Source organism: Capricornis sumatraensis, chromosome 22, assembly GCF_032405125.1.
Source record: "Capricornis sumatraensis isolate serow.1 chromosome 22, serow.2, whole genome shotgun sequence".
NCBI lineage: Eukaryota > Metazoa > Chordata > Mammalia > Artiodactyla > Bovidae > Capricornis > Capricornis sumatraensis.
The window spans coordinates 35366611-35385150 of NC_091090.1; the positions used below are offsets into that span (position 1 = coordinate 35366611).

The following is an 18540-nucleotide window of genomic DNA, read 5'->3' on the forward strand; positions in this document are numbered from 1 at the left end:
ATCCACTTGCTCTTTGCAATGTGACTTCGTAGCTTCTCCTTCCATCAAGAACTGGAGTTTAATTTTTTCTCTGTCTCTTGAATCTGGGTTTGACCAAGTGATTTAACAAATGTGACCCAAGCAGATGGTTGAAAATAGCCTGGCATAGTGCAGCTTGTACACATCTTGATTCTCTCACAACCCTGAAACTCCCACATTATGAAAGACATTGAGCTCATTGTTGGAGGTTAAAGCACCCAAGTCAATAGCCTTCCAATTGCCAGACTTGCAGGTGAGGCTATCCCATATCACCCGATACCAGTCAACATTCCAGCTGATGGAAACACCTGAGAAGGCCCAGCAGAATTTAACCCTGACTACGAGAACCACTGGCTGAGCTACAGAATTGTAAGTGAACAAATGGTAGTGGTTTGTTCGGGTGGTTTGATACTCATCAAAAATTGGCACATGCTTAGTGAATGGCCATGAATTAGTCTTCTAGAACAGTGTCAATTCTGCCTGTCCTTCAAGAGAAGCAACCCATGCTCTGTACCAAATCCTAGATATATCCAGATCCTTGTTCTCTCCCCCTCTCCCCTCCATTTTGTCCATTTTTATATCCTTCCCTTTCCTACATTAGGGAACAGAAATGAGGATTAATGAAGCGGTCTAGGCTCCAGTGATGTTTTCACTTAGCAGTCTCGATTCCCATCTCCTCAGAAAGATTCTCCAGTCTGATTCCCCAGCCCATGGTTTTCCACATTATCAAAGTCCCTTCAGGTTCCCAGCTCTTAGAGGGTTTGACTGATGACAGTGAGAGTTGTGGAAACATAGAGGCAGGTCCGGGAAGAGGAAGAAAGGGAAGGAGGGAGATAAGAATATATCAGTAGTATTCTAAACAAATGTTCATATACTGTGACTCGGAAATTCTTTTTCAAAAACTCACCCGAGAAAAACAAGATAAGTGAAAACCTACTTACATACATTGATGTTCATTTCAATATTAGTTAAATTGAAACAGACAACTGAGTGTATGTGCGATTATAAGATCACTAGTCATTTAAAACCACATCTTAACATAATGTTTAATGCCATGGGGAAAAGCTGAGGAAAAAAAAATCAAGATCAAACATACATATGGGGAAGGTGATTTGGAGTGTGCGTTGCTTAGAACTTAGAGTATTATTACTGTATTTTACAGTGTTCCATAAAATATGTTAATTTAATCATTTAATATCTAAAGCTATTTCCATATTTGTATATTGAAAAAGGAAAAGAGAGGGGGAGATAGCAGTAGTTGCTGTCTCTGAAAATTTATTTTTTAAAATATTTATTTATTTATTTGGCCGCACCAGGTCTTAATTGTGGCACATGGGATCTTTGTTGTGGCATGTGGAATCTTTAGTTGCAGCATTCTTCATTGTCGCATATGGGATCTGGTTCCCTGAACAGGGATCAATTCTGGGTTCCCTGAATGGTAAGCATGGAGTCTTAGCCACTGGACCACAGGGAAGTCCCATGTCACTGAAACGTTGAGCTGAGACCTGGATGTAAGAGAAGGTGGTAACTAGGATGCAGGGTGCTGGAATAGAGGGGCTGTATCACAAAAGGTGGAAAAGGCAGTCTCAAGTGCATTACTGACCTGTTTCCCACTTTGAGCGCTTGCTGCCATTTCCTGGATGTCCATGGAGTCTCAGGATTGTTTGTCTGAAGCTCATTTGGTGAAGCTTTATCCACCCACACCATTCCCTCTTCAGCTGAAGTTTTCCTCCTGGGATGTTAATTCCCTAATACTTCCTATCTGCCAAGCTGGTGATTGAAATGAGCTCACCCAGCTTCAGAAAAGGCAGATATGGAAAAGACTACTCTGATCCTAGAACATATGCTCAAAGGCTCTTGGGTCAGAATGACCTTCGCATTATCTAGGACCAAAGAGAAGGCTACTGTATATGAAAGGTGAGAAGTGGAAGAGCAGACTATTACTCCAGGAAGGCAAGGTCTGTGGGCCAGAATCTGCCTTCTAGGCCATTGTGAGGAATTTGAACTTTACATGAGAACAGACACTGCGTCATCTGGACTGTTTCTGTGTCTCTGCTTCTCTCAGTTGCTGTCCTGTTACTCTTCTCTTTCCTGTGTCTCTGGTCTGCTGCTGCAGCACCACATACACTTCACATACCTAACACCTCATGCAATCACAGGGCATGGGGTATCAAAAAGGTATGGGGAAGGGGCACCAGAGGACATTTCTTCTTTTGTTTCTTGGCTAAATATGTACCAAATGCTGCCAACAGATTCTGCCTGCTATGAGAGGGTTTTCCAGACTGACATGAGACATTGGGTTGGGTGGGTGTGGGAGTCACATTCCCTGTAGCTCTCTGATGAATCTTGCTCAGAATTCTAACAAGGTGGAGCTAAGCTGCCCAAGTTCATTCCTGCCTCATCAAGGTGGACAAGGAGGAATGTGGCTTTGGACAAGTTCTGGCTAATCACATTAAAGCAGAAGGTTGTAGGGTAGGTAGTAAAAGATAGCTCTTGAATGCATGCCCTTTCCTCTAGTTCCGTGTCTCTCTTTCCATCTTAAAGCTTGGAATGCAGGTGTGATGGCTGGAGCTTTAAAAACTGCCTTGGATCCTAGGGATAGTGCGAGGGTTGCTGGAAGGCTTGGGAATTTCATGGAGTTGCCATACCAGCCCGAGACCGGATTTCCTGTACTTCCATATCTGGACTGCTTCTTCATGAGAGAGAGAACTTGTTTCAGTCACTATCCATTTGGGTTTTCTATTCTACAGAACTTAACTGAATCTTCAGGGGCACAGTGAGTTGCTGTCTTTAGAAAAAATGCAACCATAAAACCATCTGCTCTTTGTTTTCCTTGTTTCCCTAAATATTAATAGGCATTCTGTAACTTTCTGAATTACATTTTTATGTATTAGTCTGTTTAGCTTTTCTTTCTGCTTCTTGAGTCAGTTAGGTCATTTAGTTTCTTTTGAAAAAGGCATTTAATTAAGATTTTCAATTTTATTTGCACATAATTCTTTAAATTGCTCTCAAAATTATTATTCCAGTTTGTGCTCTTTCATGTTTCTATTTTTTTTTATGTGTTCTCCTTTTTATTAGAGCAGCCAGTGGTTTATCTAATATAGTATCATTCTTAACCTGAAAGGACTAGTAGGACTTATTTTTCTTTCTATAACTTGCCAGCATCAAAATCAACTTCTAATTTTATCTTTATTATCCTTATAGTTTCCAAATATTTATTTTGTTAATTAAATTTATTTACTTGAATGTTTATTTTCATCATCATTTTTTCTTGTTTAGCAATATAAGTGTTTAAGGATATATAATTTTCTCTGAAAAAAAGCACTCTACTCTAGAAATCAAAGCTCTAAATCCACTGAAGAGGGATGGAGAGGACCAAGCAAAATCATTGCTATTATCTGGCTTTCCCCTAGTTCAGTGTGACCCTTTGGGGTATTTTTATAGTCATTATAGCCATTTATTCAATGCAAAGTTATTAACTATGCACTAAAAGCCCAGCACTGTTCTAGATACAAGGAAATAGCAGTGAAGAAAAGAGACCACATTTCTGTGCTCATGAGATTTAGATTATACTTGTATACTAGTTAAACCAAGGAGGAGACTTTGGTCTGTCCCTTACTCATCTGGGGGAGGCAGGAACAAAGGAGAATACAGATAGACCTGGAAATAGGGCCGGAGAGTATCAGAAAAGGAGGCCTTCGGGAAGGTGAAGATGTGAGAGCCAGTGGTCATATTATAAAAGGACACAACTCCAGCCTCAAAGTCCAGAAAAATCCCCACAACCAGGGGCTTCTCTGTCAGTTGAATGGAAGTTAGGGGAGAGGTAAGCGCTACATAGCCTTCCTTGCACCGTCTGATGGCCCAGAATCCAGACTGAGGCATCTGCGGCATGACAGTGTCCCTCTGGACATTTTCCATACAGACTCCTAAATCCCACCCAGTTCCTTCTCCCACATCTACTTCAAAGTAATGTTTCCCTGAAGTGAAGGCTTCACAGCCCAGGATACAGGGCAAGGCACTAAATCTCCTAGAAGAATTATCAAGCTTCTCCTGAGGGCATCCACGAATCACTTGTCTCCGATCCTCAGACAGAATTAGTTCATAATGAGCTGTATCTGGATCCAGAGTCACGCTGACTGCAAACAAAAATAAGGACATGATTTTTGTAGCTGAGAGCACAGTTTATTTTAAATAATACCAGTCTGTGTTCAGATCCAAGCATTGTTTCTTACTAGGTGTCATGAGCTTAGCCTTAGTTCATTCTCTAAGCCTCAGTTTTGTTAAATATAAAGTGGAAATCATCATATCTATCACCAAGATAAGTGCCCAATAATAATGATAACATCATCATCTACAACATCATCACCATCTTAGTCACTCAGAGAAGCCAAGGCGCAGGACTAACCATAGTTAACATGATTAACTGTCCTCTCCAAAGTCCCTGCTCTCTCTTGGAGGACTTCTAGGAATCATGGAATATTGAAGCATAAATGAGCCCTTCCTCATCTCTACTTAATTACCATTTATACTGAGGATCAGACAAGGAAAATGATACAACTGATGTCATAGCTTGTTATTGGAAATCCCAGAATTTTACCCAGGCTTCAGGACATACGCCTCAGCTCTTTTTTCTTGTTTCAGGTAATATCCTATAGGGATTATACAGAATAATATACCTGACTAGAGTCAAGTAAGACAGAAAAAGGTATGATAAACTAAATTGTGATACTGCCCAGCAGTGCAATTTTAAAAATGAAAAGTGGCAGTAGGGTGTTCCAGCAAGAGAGTTAAGAAACTACTCTGTTACTGGGTTAAACACTGATCAGTTGGATTGTGGTAATAAGGGAAATCAAGTATTAGGAAACACTTCCTGCGCTGGATGTTCTCCCTTTGCTCCTCCAGATCACTCTCTACCCTTCTCCAGCCTGCTCCATGTCCAGGACGGGTAACCCCTCTGGACCTCAACAAGGCTCCCTTCCCTCTGACTGCTGTTTGGTTAAGCCAATGGGAAGGACTAGAGGAGACCGTAGGGCAAAAAGAAGCAGAATTGGAAGTATTTAGTGCCCCAAGTCCCTCCCCACTGGCTGTGATTTGGAGAGTCTGTATTTGGTCACACTCTCCTTTAGCTACAGCTCCCTCCATCTGCTACTGAAACCCTGGGAACGTGATGACTTCCTACCTATTCCTAGCCTTGGGTTGCTTCACGGTTTCTTGTTAGCAGTAAAATCCTCATCTTTGTAAATATCCCTTTATTAACTCTGTTCAGTGAGTCTTTATTATGAGCCAGACTCACAAAGTTTAGGGCTTCAATTAATATTCCCGGGATGATCCAGGAAAATCAAGCCGAGAAAATCAAATTTTTACAGGTTAGTAATATCACCTGAAAGATGGTTGACTACTGAGCTCTTTGGAAATCAGTCACAGACCTTGGTAGTGGTTGTTACTGTTATTTGTCATTGATAAATTGAGGGGGAACTGAATAAGGGTTCATTATCCTTATCGGAAACCCCTGGGGCCAAATGGGTTTTGAAATTCAGAATATTTTTGATGTTATAAAGGCAAGAAATACAAATGTTCTAATTAGACCCCTGGTAGAGTCTAAGGTGGGCTTCCCTCATAGCTCAGTTGGTAAAGAATCCGCCTGCACTGCAGGAGACTCCGGTGCGGTTTCTGTGTCGGGAAGATCTCCTGGAGAAGGGATAGGCTACCCACTCCAGTATTCTTGGGCTTTCCTGTGGCTCAGCTGGTAAAGAATGCTCCTGCAATGCAGGAGACCTTGGTTCGATCCCCAGGTTGGGAAGATCCTCTGAAGAAGGGAAAGGCTACCCACTCCAGTATTCTGGCCTGAAGAATTCCATGGACTGTATAGTCTACGGGGTCTCCAGAGTCGGACACGACTGAGTGAACTTCACTTTCACTTTCACTTTTCAAAGTCTAAGGCAGTGTCTTGTAATCTAATGCATCAATATATCTGCGGTAAAGCAGAAATTCAAACTAAGCAGGATAAATAAAGAGTTTAAATTGTCCCATTTCAGTTCAGTTCAGGTTTCGCCATGATGTCACTCAGACAAAAAGGTAGCCTTCCATGATTCTGCCTCTTGGTGTTCATCTGTTCAGTTCAGTTCAATTGCTCAGTTGTGTCCAACTCTTTTTGACCCCATGGACTGCAGCATGCCAGGCCTCCCTGTCCATTACCAACTCCTGGAGTTTACTCAAACTCATGTCCATTGAGTCGGTGATGCTATCCAACTATCTCATCCTCTTTCGTGCCCTTCTCCTCCTGCCTTCGATTTTTCCTAGCATCAGGGTTTTTTCCAAGGAGTCAGTTCTTTCCATCAGGTGGCCAAAGTATTGGAGTTTCAGCTTCAGTATCAGTCCTTCCAATGAATATTCAGGACTGATTTCCTTTAGGATGGACTGGCTGGACCTCCTTGCAGTCCAAGGGACTCTCAATATTCTCCAACACCACAGTTTAAAAGCATCAGTTCTTTGGTGCTCAGCTTTCTTTATAGTTGAACTCTCACATCCATAAATGACTACTGGAAAAACCATAGCTTTGACTAGACAGACCTTTGTTGGCAAAGTAATATCTCTGCTTTTTAATATGCTGTCTAGGTTGGTCATAACTTTTCTTCCAAGGAGCAAGTGTCTTTCAATTTGATGGCTGCAGTCACCATCTGCAGTGATTTTGGAGCCCAAAAAATAAAGTCTGTCACTATTTCCACTGTTTCCCCATCTATTTGCCATGAAGTGATGGGACCAGATGCCATGATCTTAGTTTTCTGAATGTTGAGTTTTAAGCCAACTTTTTCACTCTCATCTTTCACTTTCATCAAGAGGCTCCTTAGTTCTTCACTTTCTGCCATAAGGGTTATATTACCTGCATATCTGAGGTTACTGATATTTTTCCCAGCAATCTTGATTCCAGCTTGTGCTTCATCCAGTCCAGCATTTCTCATGATGTACTCTGCATATAAGTTAAATAAACAGGGTGACAATATAGAGCCTTGAAATACCCCTTTCCCAATTTGGAACCAGTCTGTTGTTCCATGTCCAGTTCTAACTGTTCTTCTTGACCTGAATACAGATTTCTCAGGAGGCACGTATTGAGGTCTAGTATTCTCATCTCTAATTCTCCACAGTTTGTTGTGACCCACACAAAGTCTTCAGCGTAGTCAATAAAGCAGAAGTTGATGCTTTTCTGGAACTCTCTTGTTTTTCCAATGATCCAGCAGATGTTGGCAATTTGACCTCTGGTTCCTCTGCCTTTGCTAAATCCAGCTTGAATATCTGGAAGTCCACAGTTCATGTATTGTTGAAGCCTGGCTTGGAGAATTTTGAGCATTATTTTGCTAGTGTGTGAAATGAGTGCAGTTGTGCAGTAGTTTGAACATTCTTTGGCATTGCCTTTCTTTGGGCTTGGAATGAAAACTGACCTTTTATGGTCCTGTGGCCACTGCTGAGTTTTCCAAATTTGCTGGCATATTGAGTGCAGCACTTTCACAGTATCATCTTTTAGGATTTGAAATAGCTCAACTGGAATTCCATCACCTCCACTAGCTTTGTTCATAGTGATGCTTCCTAAGGTCCACTTGACTTCACATTCTAGGATGTCTGGCTCTAGGTGAGTGATCACACCATCTTGATTATCTGGGTCATGAAGATCTTTTTTGTATAGTTCTTCTCTGGATTCTTGCCACCTCCTCTTAATATCTTCTGTTTCTGTTAGGTCCATACCATGTCTGTCCTTTATTGTGCCCATCTTTGCATGAAATGTTCCCTTGGTATTTCTAGTTTTCTTGAAGAGTCTCTAGTCTTTCCTGTTCTGTTGTTTTCCTGTATTGCTTTGCATTGATCACTGAGGAAGGCTTTCTTATCTCTCCTGCTATTCTTTGGAACTCTGCATTCAGATGGGTATATTTTTCCTATTCTCCTTTGCCTTTCCCTTCTCTTCTTTTCACAGCTATTTGTAAGGCCTCCTGAGACAACCATTTTGCCTTTTTACCTTTCCTTTTCATGGGAATGGCCTTGATCACTGCCTCCTATACAACATCATGAAACTCCATCCATAGTTCAGGCACTCTGTCTATCAGATCTAATCCCTTGAATCTATTTGTCACTTCCACTGTATAATCATTAGGGATTTGATTTAGGTCATAGCTAAATTGTCTAGTGGTTTTCCCTACTTTCTTCAATTTAAGTCTGAATTTGGCAATAAGGAGTTCATGATTTTTGCCACAGCCAGCTCCCGGTCTTATTTTTGCTGACTGTATAGAGCTTCTCCATCTTTGGCTGCAAAGAATATAATCAATCTGATTTCTATATTCATCCATGTGTAGAGTCTTCTGTTGTTGGAAGAGGATATTTGCCATGACCAGTGTATTCTTTTGGCAGAACTCTATTAGCCTTTGCCCTGCTTCATTCTGTACTCCAAGGCCAAATTTGCCCGTTACTCCAGGTATTTATTGACTTCCTACTCTTGCATTCCAATCCCCTGTAATGAAAAGGACATCTTTTTTGGGTTTTAGTTCTAGAAGGTCTTGTAGGTCTTCATAGAACCATTCAACTTCAGTTTCTTCAGCATTACTGGTCGGGGTATAGATTTGGATTACTGTAATACTGAATGGTTTGCCTTGGAAACGAACAGAGATCATTCTGTCGTTTTTGAGATTGCATCCAAGTACTGCAATTCAGACTCTTTTGTTAACTATGATGGCTACTCCATTTCTTCTGAGGGATTCCTGCCCGCAGTAGTAGATATAATGGTCATCTGAGTTAAATTCACCCATTCCAGTCCATTTTAGTTTGCTGAATCCTAAAATGTCAGTGTTCACTCTTGCCATCTCCTGTTTGACCACTTCCAATCTGCCTTGATTCATGGACCTAACATTCCAGGTTCCTATGCCATATTGCTCTTTACAGCATCAGACGTTACTTCCATCACCAGTCACATCCACAGCTGGGTGTTGTTTTTGCTTTGACTCCATCTCTTCATTCTTTCTGGAGTTTTTTTCTCCACTGATCTCCAGTAGCATATTGGGCACCTACCAACCTGGGGAGTTCATCTTTCAGTGTCCTACCTTTTTGCCTTTTCATACTGTCCATGAGGTTCTCAAGGCAAGAATACTGAAGTGGTTTGCCATTCTCTTCTCCAGTGGACCACGTTTTGTCAGAACTCTCCACCATGACCCATTCATCTTGGGTGGCCCTAGATGACATGGCTCATAGTTTCATTACCCTCATTAGTATTCATACTCTTATGGAATTGCTTCCCTTTGATTATGGGCAGGACCTGTGAATTGTTTCTGACCTGTAGGCTATGGCAATAATGATGAGATGTGACTATATTTCACTCTATAAGCCTCTCTCTTTCTGGCAGACTTGCTCTAGGGACTCTCTCTCTCTGTAGCTTACTTTGAAGAAATAATTGGCCAAGGTGGGAGGCCCAAGTGCAAGCAGCTGAAGGGTGGCTTCTAGAATCCAAGGCAGCCTCCAGCCAGCAGTCAGCAACAAGCCAGGGCCCTAAGTGCCAAACCCAAAAGAAATAAATTCTGCCAACAACCTGAGTGAGCTTATAAGAGGATTCTTTCCCAGTCTCACTTCCAGATAAGAACACAGCCAGGCCAACACCTTAGCTGCAGCCTTGTGAGACCCTAAGCAAAGGACCCAACTGGGTCTGCACAGATAACCAGTATCCCATGTCCCTGTCTAAGCACTGGAGAAAACTAACAAGGGAGAATGACAGCTACACTAAAGATACCTGAATAACCTCTCTGGCTGTGAGCCTGCCTGGGGACAGGTGATGAACTTCGTTACCACTTAAGGTCCCGTCTATCTGTAGCATTTAGGGCTTCTTCACATACCTTGATGTCTCCTTAACATTTTCTTTACATCAAAGTAAAGCTCAGAAACATTGCACACAGTATGAAGGTCCAAAGAGAGGGCCTCTGGTTGTTCTAGCTTCACAGCCCAACTCCTAGAATAAGCAGAAACCAAGAATTCTTCAGTGTAAATTCCATTTAGCTCTGTATACCCACACCTCTTTCCCTCCTGAACTCATACAGGACTCACCTGCTCAAAATCTCCTTCACATCCTATGAAGAGACAAAGACAAAAGATAAGTGTGGGAACATCAATATTTCATGGGACTTGGCATGTGAGGCTGTTCTCTCTAATACTCCTTCCAAAGAAGTAAAAAGACTAATCCTGGACTTAGATATTGATGAATACCTAGAGATGATGATTTCCATCCTGGCCCCATGGAATAGTCAGCATATCAGGGTGTTTACTTTCCTTGCTATGTGGAAGAAGGCCAGGAGCTTTGTCCCATGCTCCCTCTGGGAAGACTTGCTTTCAGTGACCTCATTTCCTTCAGAGTGAGCCCATATTAGAGATACTTATTGCAAAGGTCCAAAGTGGTGAACCCAGGCTTAAGCCCTGAGACTGGGCCACTATGGTGGTAGCAGCAGGTATCACATGGTGGTGGGGCATCGAACTACATTCTCATCCTTACAGGGTGACCCCTAGTTCTGTTAGTAGGAACAGGATAAAACAGCTACAGTCATAGTTTAGTTTATTGTAATGGGCTGGATCCAAAAGAGCTCTGGAGGGCTCTACAAGCAAATCAAGGAAAAAGTAATCACTCATTTTGACTGCCCCACTTTGTCACCCATCAGTCATCTGAAGGGGTATTTCAGCAGACACTTTCACAGTCAGAGTTTTGTAAACATGGTACAGAAATAAATGGTAGCCAAAGTTGTCCCATGGTTCCATTTAGCCAAGGAGCCCACCATAGCCATATTATTTCTAATTCACCTAAAGGCACTCTATAGACTGGTGGGGGCCACCTTGCAAACATTGATGTGTATCTAAAAGGAACATTAAATTTAAATTCCCTACACTAATGTGCCATTTTTGAGTGAAACAGGCAAGCCTCACCAAGCTTCCCATGGTTCCTCACCATTCTCCTGCTGAAAGGTCAAGAACAAATACCTTCCCTCCTTACTCCAAGTGCATGGTCTTACCTGAAGCAATTTCTGGGCTGAGCACTGACATTTATTCTCTAGCTCCAGGATGTGGCTCTGGAGTTCATGGTTCTTCTGTTCAAGATTGGCCTCATTGTCCCTCAGTCTCCTCAGAGTTTGCTCTTTTTCTTTCTCCAGTTTCCATAGATAAGACTTCTCTTCCTCATGAAGGAAGCTCTGGAGAGTCTTAAAGTCAGACTGGATTTTTTGTTTCCGAACCTCTATCTTCTCCTTGAGTCAGGAAAAGTGGAAACAAACCAAATGCCCATTGATGGATGAACTGATATGCAATCTATAGATACAGTGTAATACTATTCAGTCTTGAAAAGGAATGGCATTCTGATATATGCTTCAATATGGATGAATCTTAAAGATATTATACTAAGTGAAGTAAACCAGAAAAAAAGAGCAAATATTTTATGATTCCAGTTATATGAGGTACCTAAAATTGTCAAATTCATAGAGACAGAAAGTAGAGTAGAGGTTACCAGGAGCTGGGAGGAGGAAGGAATGGAACTGTACACATACAAATAGTTAAACAGGACATTTTGTTATGTATATTTTAATACATACACACACAAAAGTAAGTTTGCTCAGCTACCATAAGATTATTTTCCCATGACTCATTCAAGCTGGAAAATTGTCCCACTGTAGAGTCATGCCTGGAAGGCAGATATTCAGATGCGGGAGAGGTTATCACAATTCTCTAGAGTCACACTATTTCCTTATTCAGCCAACATGCAAAAGAGATGGGCAGGAGTGATAAATAATTTAATCATGGGACTAGAACCAAGGTCAAAAATTTTATCAGTTAAAAGGAAAAAAAAACAAAAACAAAACAAAACAAAAATTTTATCAGTTAAAAGGATAAAAATGAGTTTTTATTTGAGATGTAAGAAGGTAGCTCTGAGTCTGAGAGGATTTCTTGAAACAAAAGCTTATAGTGAACATCACCAAGGCTGTACTTTAAGGCACCCAAGCTAACAGGAGAGTCCATTATTCTCAGCAGCAGGAGGTCTGGGTAGCACACTTTTGTCATAGTTAACTATGAAATAGTCATCCACCAACCTGGGTCCATGTACTCAACCTTACGTGTAAGAGTAACAGAAACCACATGATACAGCTTGTCAGACTCAGCTTTCATTTGGGGTGAGAGAAGAATTGCAATCTCCGTGGATGATTTCTCAATTCATACAGTGTTTCGATGGCTGTGATGTGGTTGAAGGGTCACTGATGGTCAAGATCCTCCCCACTGCCTAAGATCCCAGAAATGAGAGAGGTAAGAGTGTCCTCTGAGAGCTTAAGTTTAACAACCATACCTAAAGGATCGGAGCAGAGAGGTTGGAAGGTTGGAAGAGGCCTCTGAAAGAGGCAAAATGCCTAACTGGCCTGTGGGATTTGTCTGCAAGTTGATGAATTACATAAATATTCTGTAAAGAAATGCATCTCTGATCAGGGGGAGGCTGGTCAGCCATGAAAATAGTCTTATAGACCTGAGAGTCTGCAGTACTAAGTGTGTAGGTTCTTGGAGCACTTGGATCTTCCTTATAATCCAAGTAGATTTCCTTCATCAGCTTCATGAGCTTCAGTAATAAGAATCTCAACCTGGAGTGATTCTATTTTCTTAGCAGTCACAAGGGTTGATTTCTGAACTCGTAAGGCTGAGAGCCACACGCTGTACTGTGGTACATGTGCCCTGTACTGCAGTATGCATGCCACAGCAATAAGGTTAATAAGGCCTTCAAATCAGGAAGGTACTTTGAGATATTAAGAACTGAAACTCAGTGAAGAATGACTCTAGGTAAAGGGGCATACCAGTTCTGCTTCTCCTGACTGAGGTTTCAGAATCCTAGCCAACTACTACTGAAAGGTTGAAGGGGTTGGAGATAAATTCTCATAGATTTTAGACAACGAGGGGCATAAAAACAGTAGTTTCTTCTTTGGATTTTTTCTATTTGGTCTGATTTAGTGACAATAAGCTTTCACTATGCTTTGCCCAATCACCCCCTATATCTAAGTTCTAGGATGGAAGATAGCCTGAGATCAATAAGCCCAAATTCTTACATTCCATTTGGTTATTTGCTCTGCCGTGAACACCTTCAGGTTCATACATTCCTCTTCCAGTTGCCTCAAATTTGTCACAGCTTGCTGGAGCTTTTCCTGAAGGAAAAATTGAGTGAATAAAGTCTATTCAACAATTCTTCATTAGCCACCTAAGGGGCAGCCCAGCCCTCCAAGACTATTAGAATAAAACTGAATATGCATTGAGTCCTCACACTTTGCCAGGAAGCATGCCAAGGACTGTGTTTTGCTGTTGTTGTTCAGTCACTAAGTCGTGTCCCACTCTTTGCGACCCCATGGACTATAGGCTGCCAGGCTCCTCTGGAAATCCAAGGGGTTTCCCAGGTGAGATTACTGGAGTTGGTTATCATTTGCTTCTCCAGGGGAACTTCCCAGCCCAAAGATCGAACTGCATCTCCTGCATTGGCACTTTACCACTTTACCACTTTACCACTGAGCCATCAGGGAAGCCCAAGGGTTGTATATGCAGTAACATATTTGATTCCCTTGGCAACCCTGAGCAGTTGGTAGGATTTTTAACATCATTTCTGTGCTGCAGAAACAGGCTTAGAAAGGGAATAAATAACTTGCCCAAAGGGCTGTAACTGGTGGGTGGTTGGACTGTGATTCCATTTCATCTGCTGACCCAGAGTCTGAGCTATATCCACCACCACTAACAGTCTTGCCAAGGAAATGCTGCACATAAAACAAGATAATAATCACCTAAAAATATTTTATTTAATAATGTACTGATCCAAACAGAACCAATGCCAAAGTGTTTGGCACACAGGGAAATTTGTACGTATTATGGTGAGTCAAGAAGGAAAGATTAGGCTGCCAGCCAAAGTTATTAGAAACAGTTAATGGAGGAGGGCGGCTCTGAGGCCTTTTGAAAAATGGTATCATGAAACTAAATGGTTTCAAGTGACTTAGTATCCATATCAAGCTTTTAGGTTATTTTTCAAGACAGTGTCTCACATTTTTATGAAAGCAAGTTTAAGCTAAATCAAATTGCTAGCTGTGATCAATACTAAAAGAATCGGCTCCTGTCCTAAACCCAGTAAGTATACTCATTAATTCTTGCATGCTGTCAAGAAAGGGCTCTGCAGAACTTGTTAGCAAGTCAGTACTGCAGTTGCTATGTGCTAAATGCTATTCTAAGCTTTACATGTATTATGTCCTTAAGCCTTATAACAACCTGCTGAGCATGTATGTTGGGGAGGAAGGGAACTACTCTTATCCCCATTCACAGTTAGGGAAACCAGGGCATGAAGACATTAAATAACTTGCTCAAAGCCACCCATCTAATGGGTAGCTGAATTAAGATTTCAAACTAAGCAGTCTAATTCTCTAGGCTTAGAATCATCACCCCAAGGTGCTTCTTTTACTACTTGGTGGGAAAATAATTCCAGTGGGAATATCCCCATTACAGCAATTAACTGCTCCATGGAGTTTAAGGAAGAGCTGCCATGTGCTGAGTGGTGGTCAGTATTGGCATACACTGATGGAGGACTCAACCTTAATAGAAGATCACCTCCAGTTCATGGAATGGGGGGACAAGGAGCTCACACTGGGGACAACAATTTTCTCAAATTTAGAAAGAGAAGGAATAGGTAGCAAGGCTATGCCCACTAGGTTCCATGATTGCAAAGGTCAGTCTTCCTTTACATGATTTTTTTAAAATGGTTTTGTCTTTTTATTGGAATATAATTGCTTTACAATGTTGTCAGTTTCTGCTGTACAAAACCATGAATCAGCCATTTGTATATATATATATCCCCTCCTTCTCGGGCATCCCTTCCACCGCCACCGCCCCCTCCATTCCATCTGTCTAGGTCATCATCACAGAGCACAGAGCTGAGCTCTCTGTGCTATATAGCACCTTCTCGCTAGCTTTCTGTTTTACACATTAGTACTGTACTCACTCAAAATGTGAGTACATGCTTTGAGTGAGAAACTCAGGAGTTGCTCAAAACCTCACTCTCTGCTTTATCCTTGACGACCAATCACTTCCAAATCCTTCCACTCACACTCTTTCCTGAATCTGGCTTAGAACTGATCTCTTTCCACTTCTCACAGGAATAATCTGAATTTTACTACTTAGTATTCCTTTCATTGTATCAGTACCAGAATGTTCTTTTCATTGTTAGCCCGATCTTTCACTCTGCAAATGAAAATCCTCCCATGGCCAGGACTACTCTGGGCTAGGATGCAGACCTGATTTTCATTCCCGTAACATCACCTGCCTCCCCTGCCTACCCCCCGGCCTAGTCATAGCAAGTCAGGTATGCTCTCATGGCTGTGCTTTTGCACATGTGGTCCCCTCTGTCTGGAATGTCCTCTCCCTTCTCCATACTTCTATTAATATATTTGGTTAATTTTTATATATTCTTCAAGAGTCATTCTTGGGAAGATTCCTTAGTTACTACTCCACACCCCTTAGTGCTCTGCTCCACCATCCAAATCAGGGGACTCCAGGCAGCCTGTTTGCTGATTGTCTTTCCTATTAGACTGTAAGACATCTAAGGTGGTGTGTCTTTGACCCCTGTGTTTTCAGACTCTTTCCCATGGTCTTGCATATTGTTGTTTCTCAAATTACACACATGGTATGAAGCAATAAAGCATGCAGGTGTGCACATGGCATTCTAAAGCAGGGAGGAGTTCATCAGAGCCAGAAAGGATAGGGACAAAAGTAACCTTTGGGACTTGATTTAGTGAGGACCCATCATTCTAGTTTTCAGATGAATGACAGGATATAGGATTTCAGGATCCTAATCTTGGGTTTCAGGCCAAAGAATCTCAGGTCTCGGGGGCAATATGAGGCCAAGTACTCGCCGAAGCCCTGTGGGCCACCACTCACCTTGTAGCCTTGGCATGCTTCTTCCACCAGAGCTGTGGCATGCCCTTTGTGCTGGGCTCCACGATCACAGAGCCAGCAGATAAGCTGGCCCTCGTCTTCACAGAACAGGTGGAGCTTCTCTCCATGTTCCTCACATGACATTTCCTGGTCCATCTCCTTGATGACTTCGATGAGATTTCCCAGCTGCTTGTTGGGCCGGAGGCTCTCCATGTTAAATGGTGCTCGACACTGGGGACAGGAGAATGTCTTCAGCCATGGTTGCATCCGGTAGAGGTTCTCAAAAAAGCTCACTATGCACGCGTGGCAGTAGCTGTGTCCACAGCTGATGCTCACTGCGTTAGTCATCAGGTGCAGGCAGATGGAGCAGGTGGCTTCCTCCCTCATCTTCTTTGAGGCCATGGTTTCTCCTGTAAAGCTCCAATATTGAATCTAGACACAGAGATGAAGTAATCAGAATTTTCCCACAGTGATGGAACTTTACCTCTCCTGAGTCTCTGTGCAATGCACTGGTTGCCACTGGTTTCAACAGGTCATGGAGTCTGCTCTAGAGAGAGAAGAAATAGGTTGGAATTTAGACGATGCATTGAATGTAGCTGTGTTGTGGAATATGATCGTGACTATTACATGTGGCCACTTTAATTACAATTAAATAGAATTTAAAATTCTGTTTCTCGCACCTCTTTGCCATATTTAAATTGCTTAATAGCTGCAGGTGATTGGTAGCTATATGAAAGCCCAGATAGAGAACATTCCATCATTGTGAAAAGTTTTCACTGAGAGAGGGAGAGAAACCAAGCTGACTTCCTCAACCAAAGCTGCAGCAAGAGAGAGAACTCAGTGAGGGACTGTTAAAGTCTTTCTCCCTCTAATGAACATCAAGAATAATTAGTACCAGAATTGTTTCTTTGTAAGTGGTAGTAACACTTAGGTAAAGGGGTGGTCTATTAAGGATTTGATTGAGACAATCAAATTTGACTCTAATTAAACCCTCACTCCTGCCCCACAAACAACAAAAGACACCATAATAAAGTCCCTTGTGGAAACCTAACTGGATGATAATGAAAGCAAAAAAGACAACCAGAAGAACAAGTAAAGAAATCAAGTTCTTTTCCCCGCTCCCTGACCTGAGGAAAAAAGAGCTGGGAAGAGAAGGGGAGCAGAACTCCTTGACAGCTAGGGAAGTGACTGTCTCTTCTCCAAGCAGGACCTGTGTCTCAGGAGAAGTTCAGAGTGACTGGAACACAGGGAGTTTGCAGAATCCAGGATAGGGGAAGGTGAGAAGCAGATGGGAAAGCAGGGCCTCTCAACCCTGAGGGCTTAACCCCTAGGGACCTGACAACCAATAGACAAAGGAGTCGACCCTCTCACCCACAGCTTAGACTGCTTTGGGAACCTGGCTCAGTTCCCTGCTTCCCCATTCCTGGGAGTTTGTCAGGGAGGGCAGCAGAGGATGAAGGAAGTTGAGAGTGGCCTTTCCTTTGAACTGACAGGGCCAGAATCAAAAGCAAGGATTCAACTAAAGTTACTGGATAGGCTATGTCCCTCTAATAACCAGGACCAGTCTCTTGGATCAAAAGAGAATTTCTTCTGGAGATTTCTGTTCTTTGGCAGGTTATCTCCCCCAAGCGATACACTAGGCTCCTCTCTGCCACTGGTGCTATGCTCCTAGGGAAGAAGGACCTCCCCTCCCCTGAGCCCCCAGGGTGCCTGTCCTGGACCTTCACTCACCTCACCTTCTGTACTTCAGAGATTTAACACGGAGTCTGGCGAAAAAGAAAGCAGACCCTGTGCGAGAGCCATGAAACAAAGACCCGGCTACCCAATCCCCTCCTCCAACACACATCTCCTGTCCCTCCGTGGAGAAAACATGAGAAAACATGGGTCTGACCTTTTCCACTCCCTTCTCCACACAGCAGACAGTCACATACTCGCGCTAGTTCCCTCCGTAGCTGCTGGTTCCTGAGGTCTGGGTGAGGAAGTTAACTACAAACAAAAGTGAAACTACTTCAGAAGGCGGGGCCCTATAAGATCCGGGGAGGAAACTGGTGAAATGGCCCGTATCTTTGGCACTCAGCTTGTACTGAAAGGGAGGGGAGATGGTAGGAAAAATATTTTTCTTTTACAGCAATAAAAAGAAGGAACAAACTAATAATTTTGTTTTGATAACCCAAGTGATATGAAATTTCACCCCGAATATGTATAAAAATTGGCTTCTGGTTACAACTTACCAGGGTCTGTTTCTCTCTTTTTCTTTTCTTTGCACCCTCCTCAGCACCAGAGTTCTCAGAGCTCTTTCAGATTCCAGGAGGTGAAATGGGTTTACTTCTAGTTCACCTTTATCACCCTTTGGGATCTCAGTTTTATTGGTGGTAGTGGAGGTGTCTTCTTTTAGACATATCACCTTTGCAGGATCTGGGCTTTGATTTTAGACTATATTTTCTAATGTAAACAGTTTAAGCTATACATTTCCCTGTAAGCACTGTTTAGTTGCCTCTCACAAAGTTATATATGCCTTATTCTATAGTTCAAATATATTATAATTTTTATTATGATTTTTACATGGCAGATTAATTTAGA

General features: G+C 42.2%; 1 protein-coding gene across 2 annotated transcripts; it reads right to left on the reverse strand.

The window, feature by feature from the left end:
• Window positions 1-1139: 1139 nt before the first annotated feature.
• Window positions 1140-17916, reverse strand: TRIM38 (tripartite motif containing 38). Of its 2 annotated transcripts, XR_011146532.1 has the most exons (8): window positions 17852-17916; window positions 15964-16392; window positions 13107-13202; window positions 11043-11273; window positions 10090-10112; window positions 9882-9994; window positions 1622-4154; window positions 1140-1523 (listed from the first exon to the last, which is right to left on the reverse strand). XR_011146532.1 is itself a non-coding variant. In XM_068994242.1 (7 exons), exons 2-7 carry the CDS (start codon window positions 16360-16362, stop codon window positions 3634-3636), a joined length of 1383 nt encoding a protein of 460 aa, XP_068850343.1. In that variant the 5' UTR covers window positions 16363-16392; window positions 17852-17916; the 3' UTR covers window positions 1547-3633. The 2 variants fall into 2 exon arrangements, 1 of the variants encoding a protein (XP_068850343.1); XM_068994242.1 differs by lacking the exon at window positions 1140-1523 and having other exon boundaries at window positions 1547-4154.
• Window positions 17917-18540: the final 624 nt, after the last annotated feature.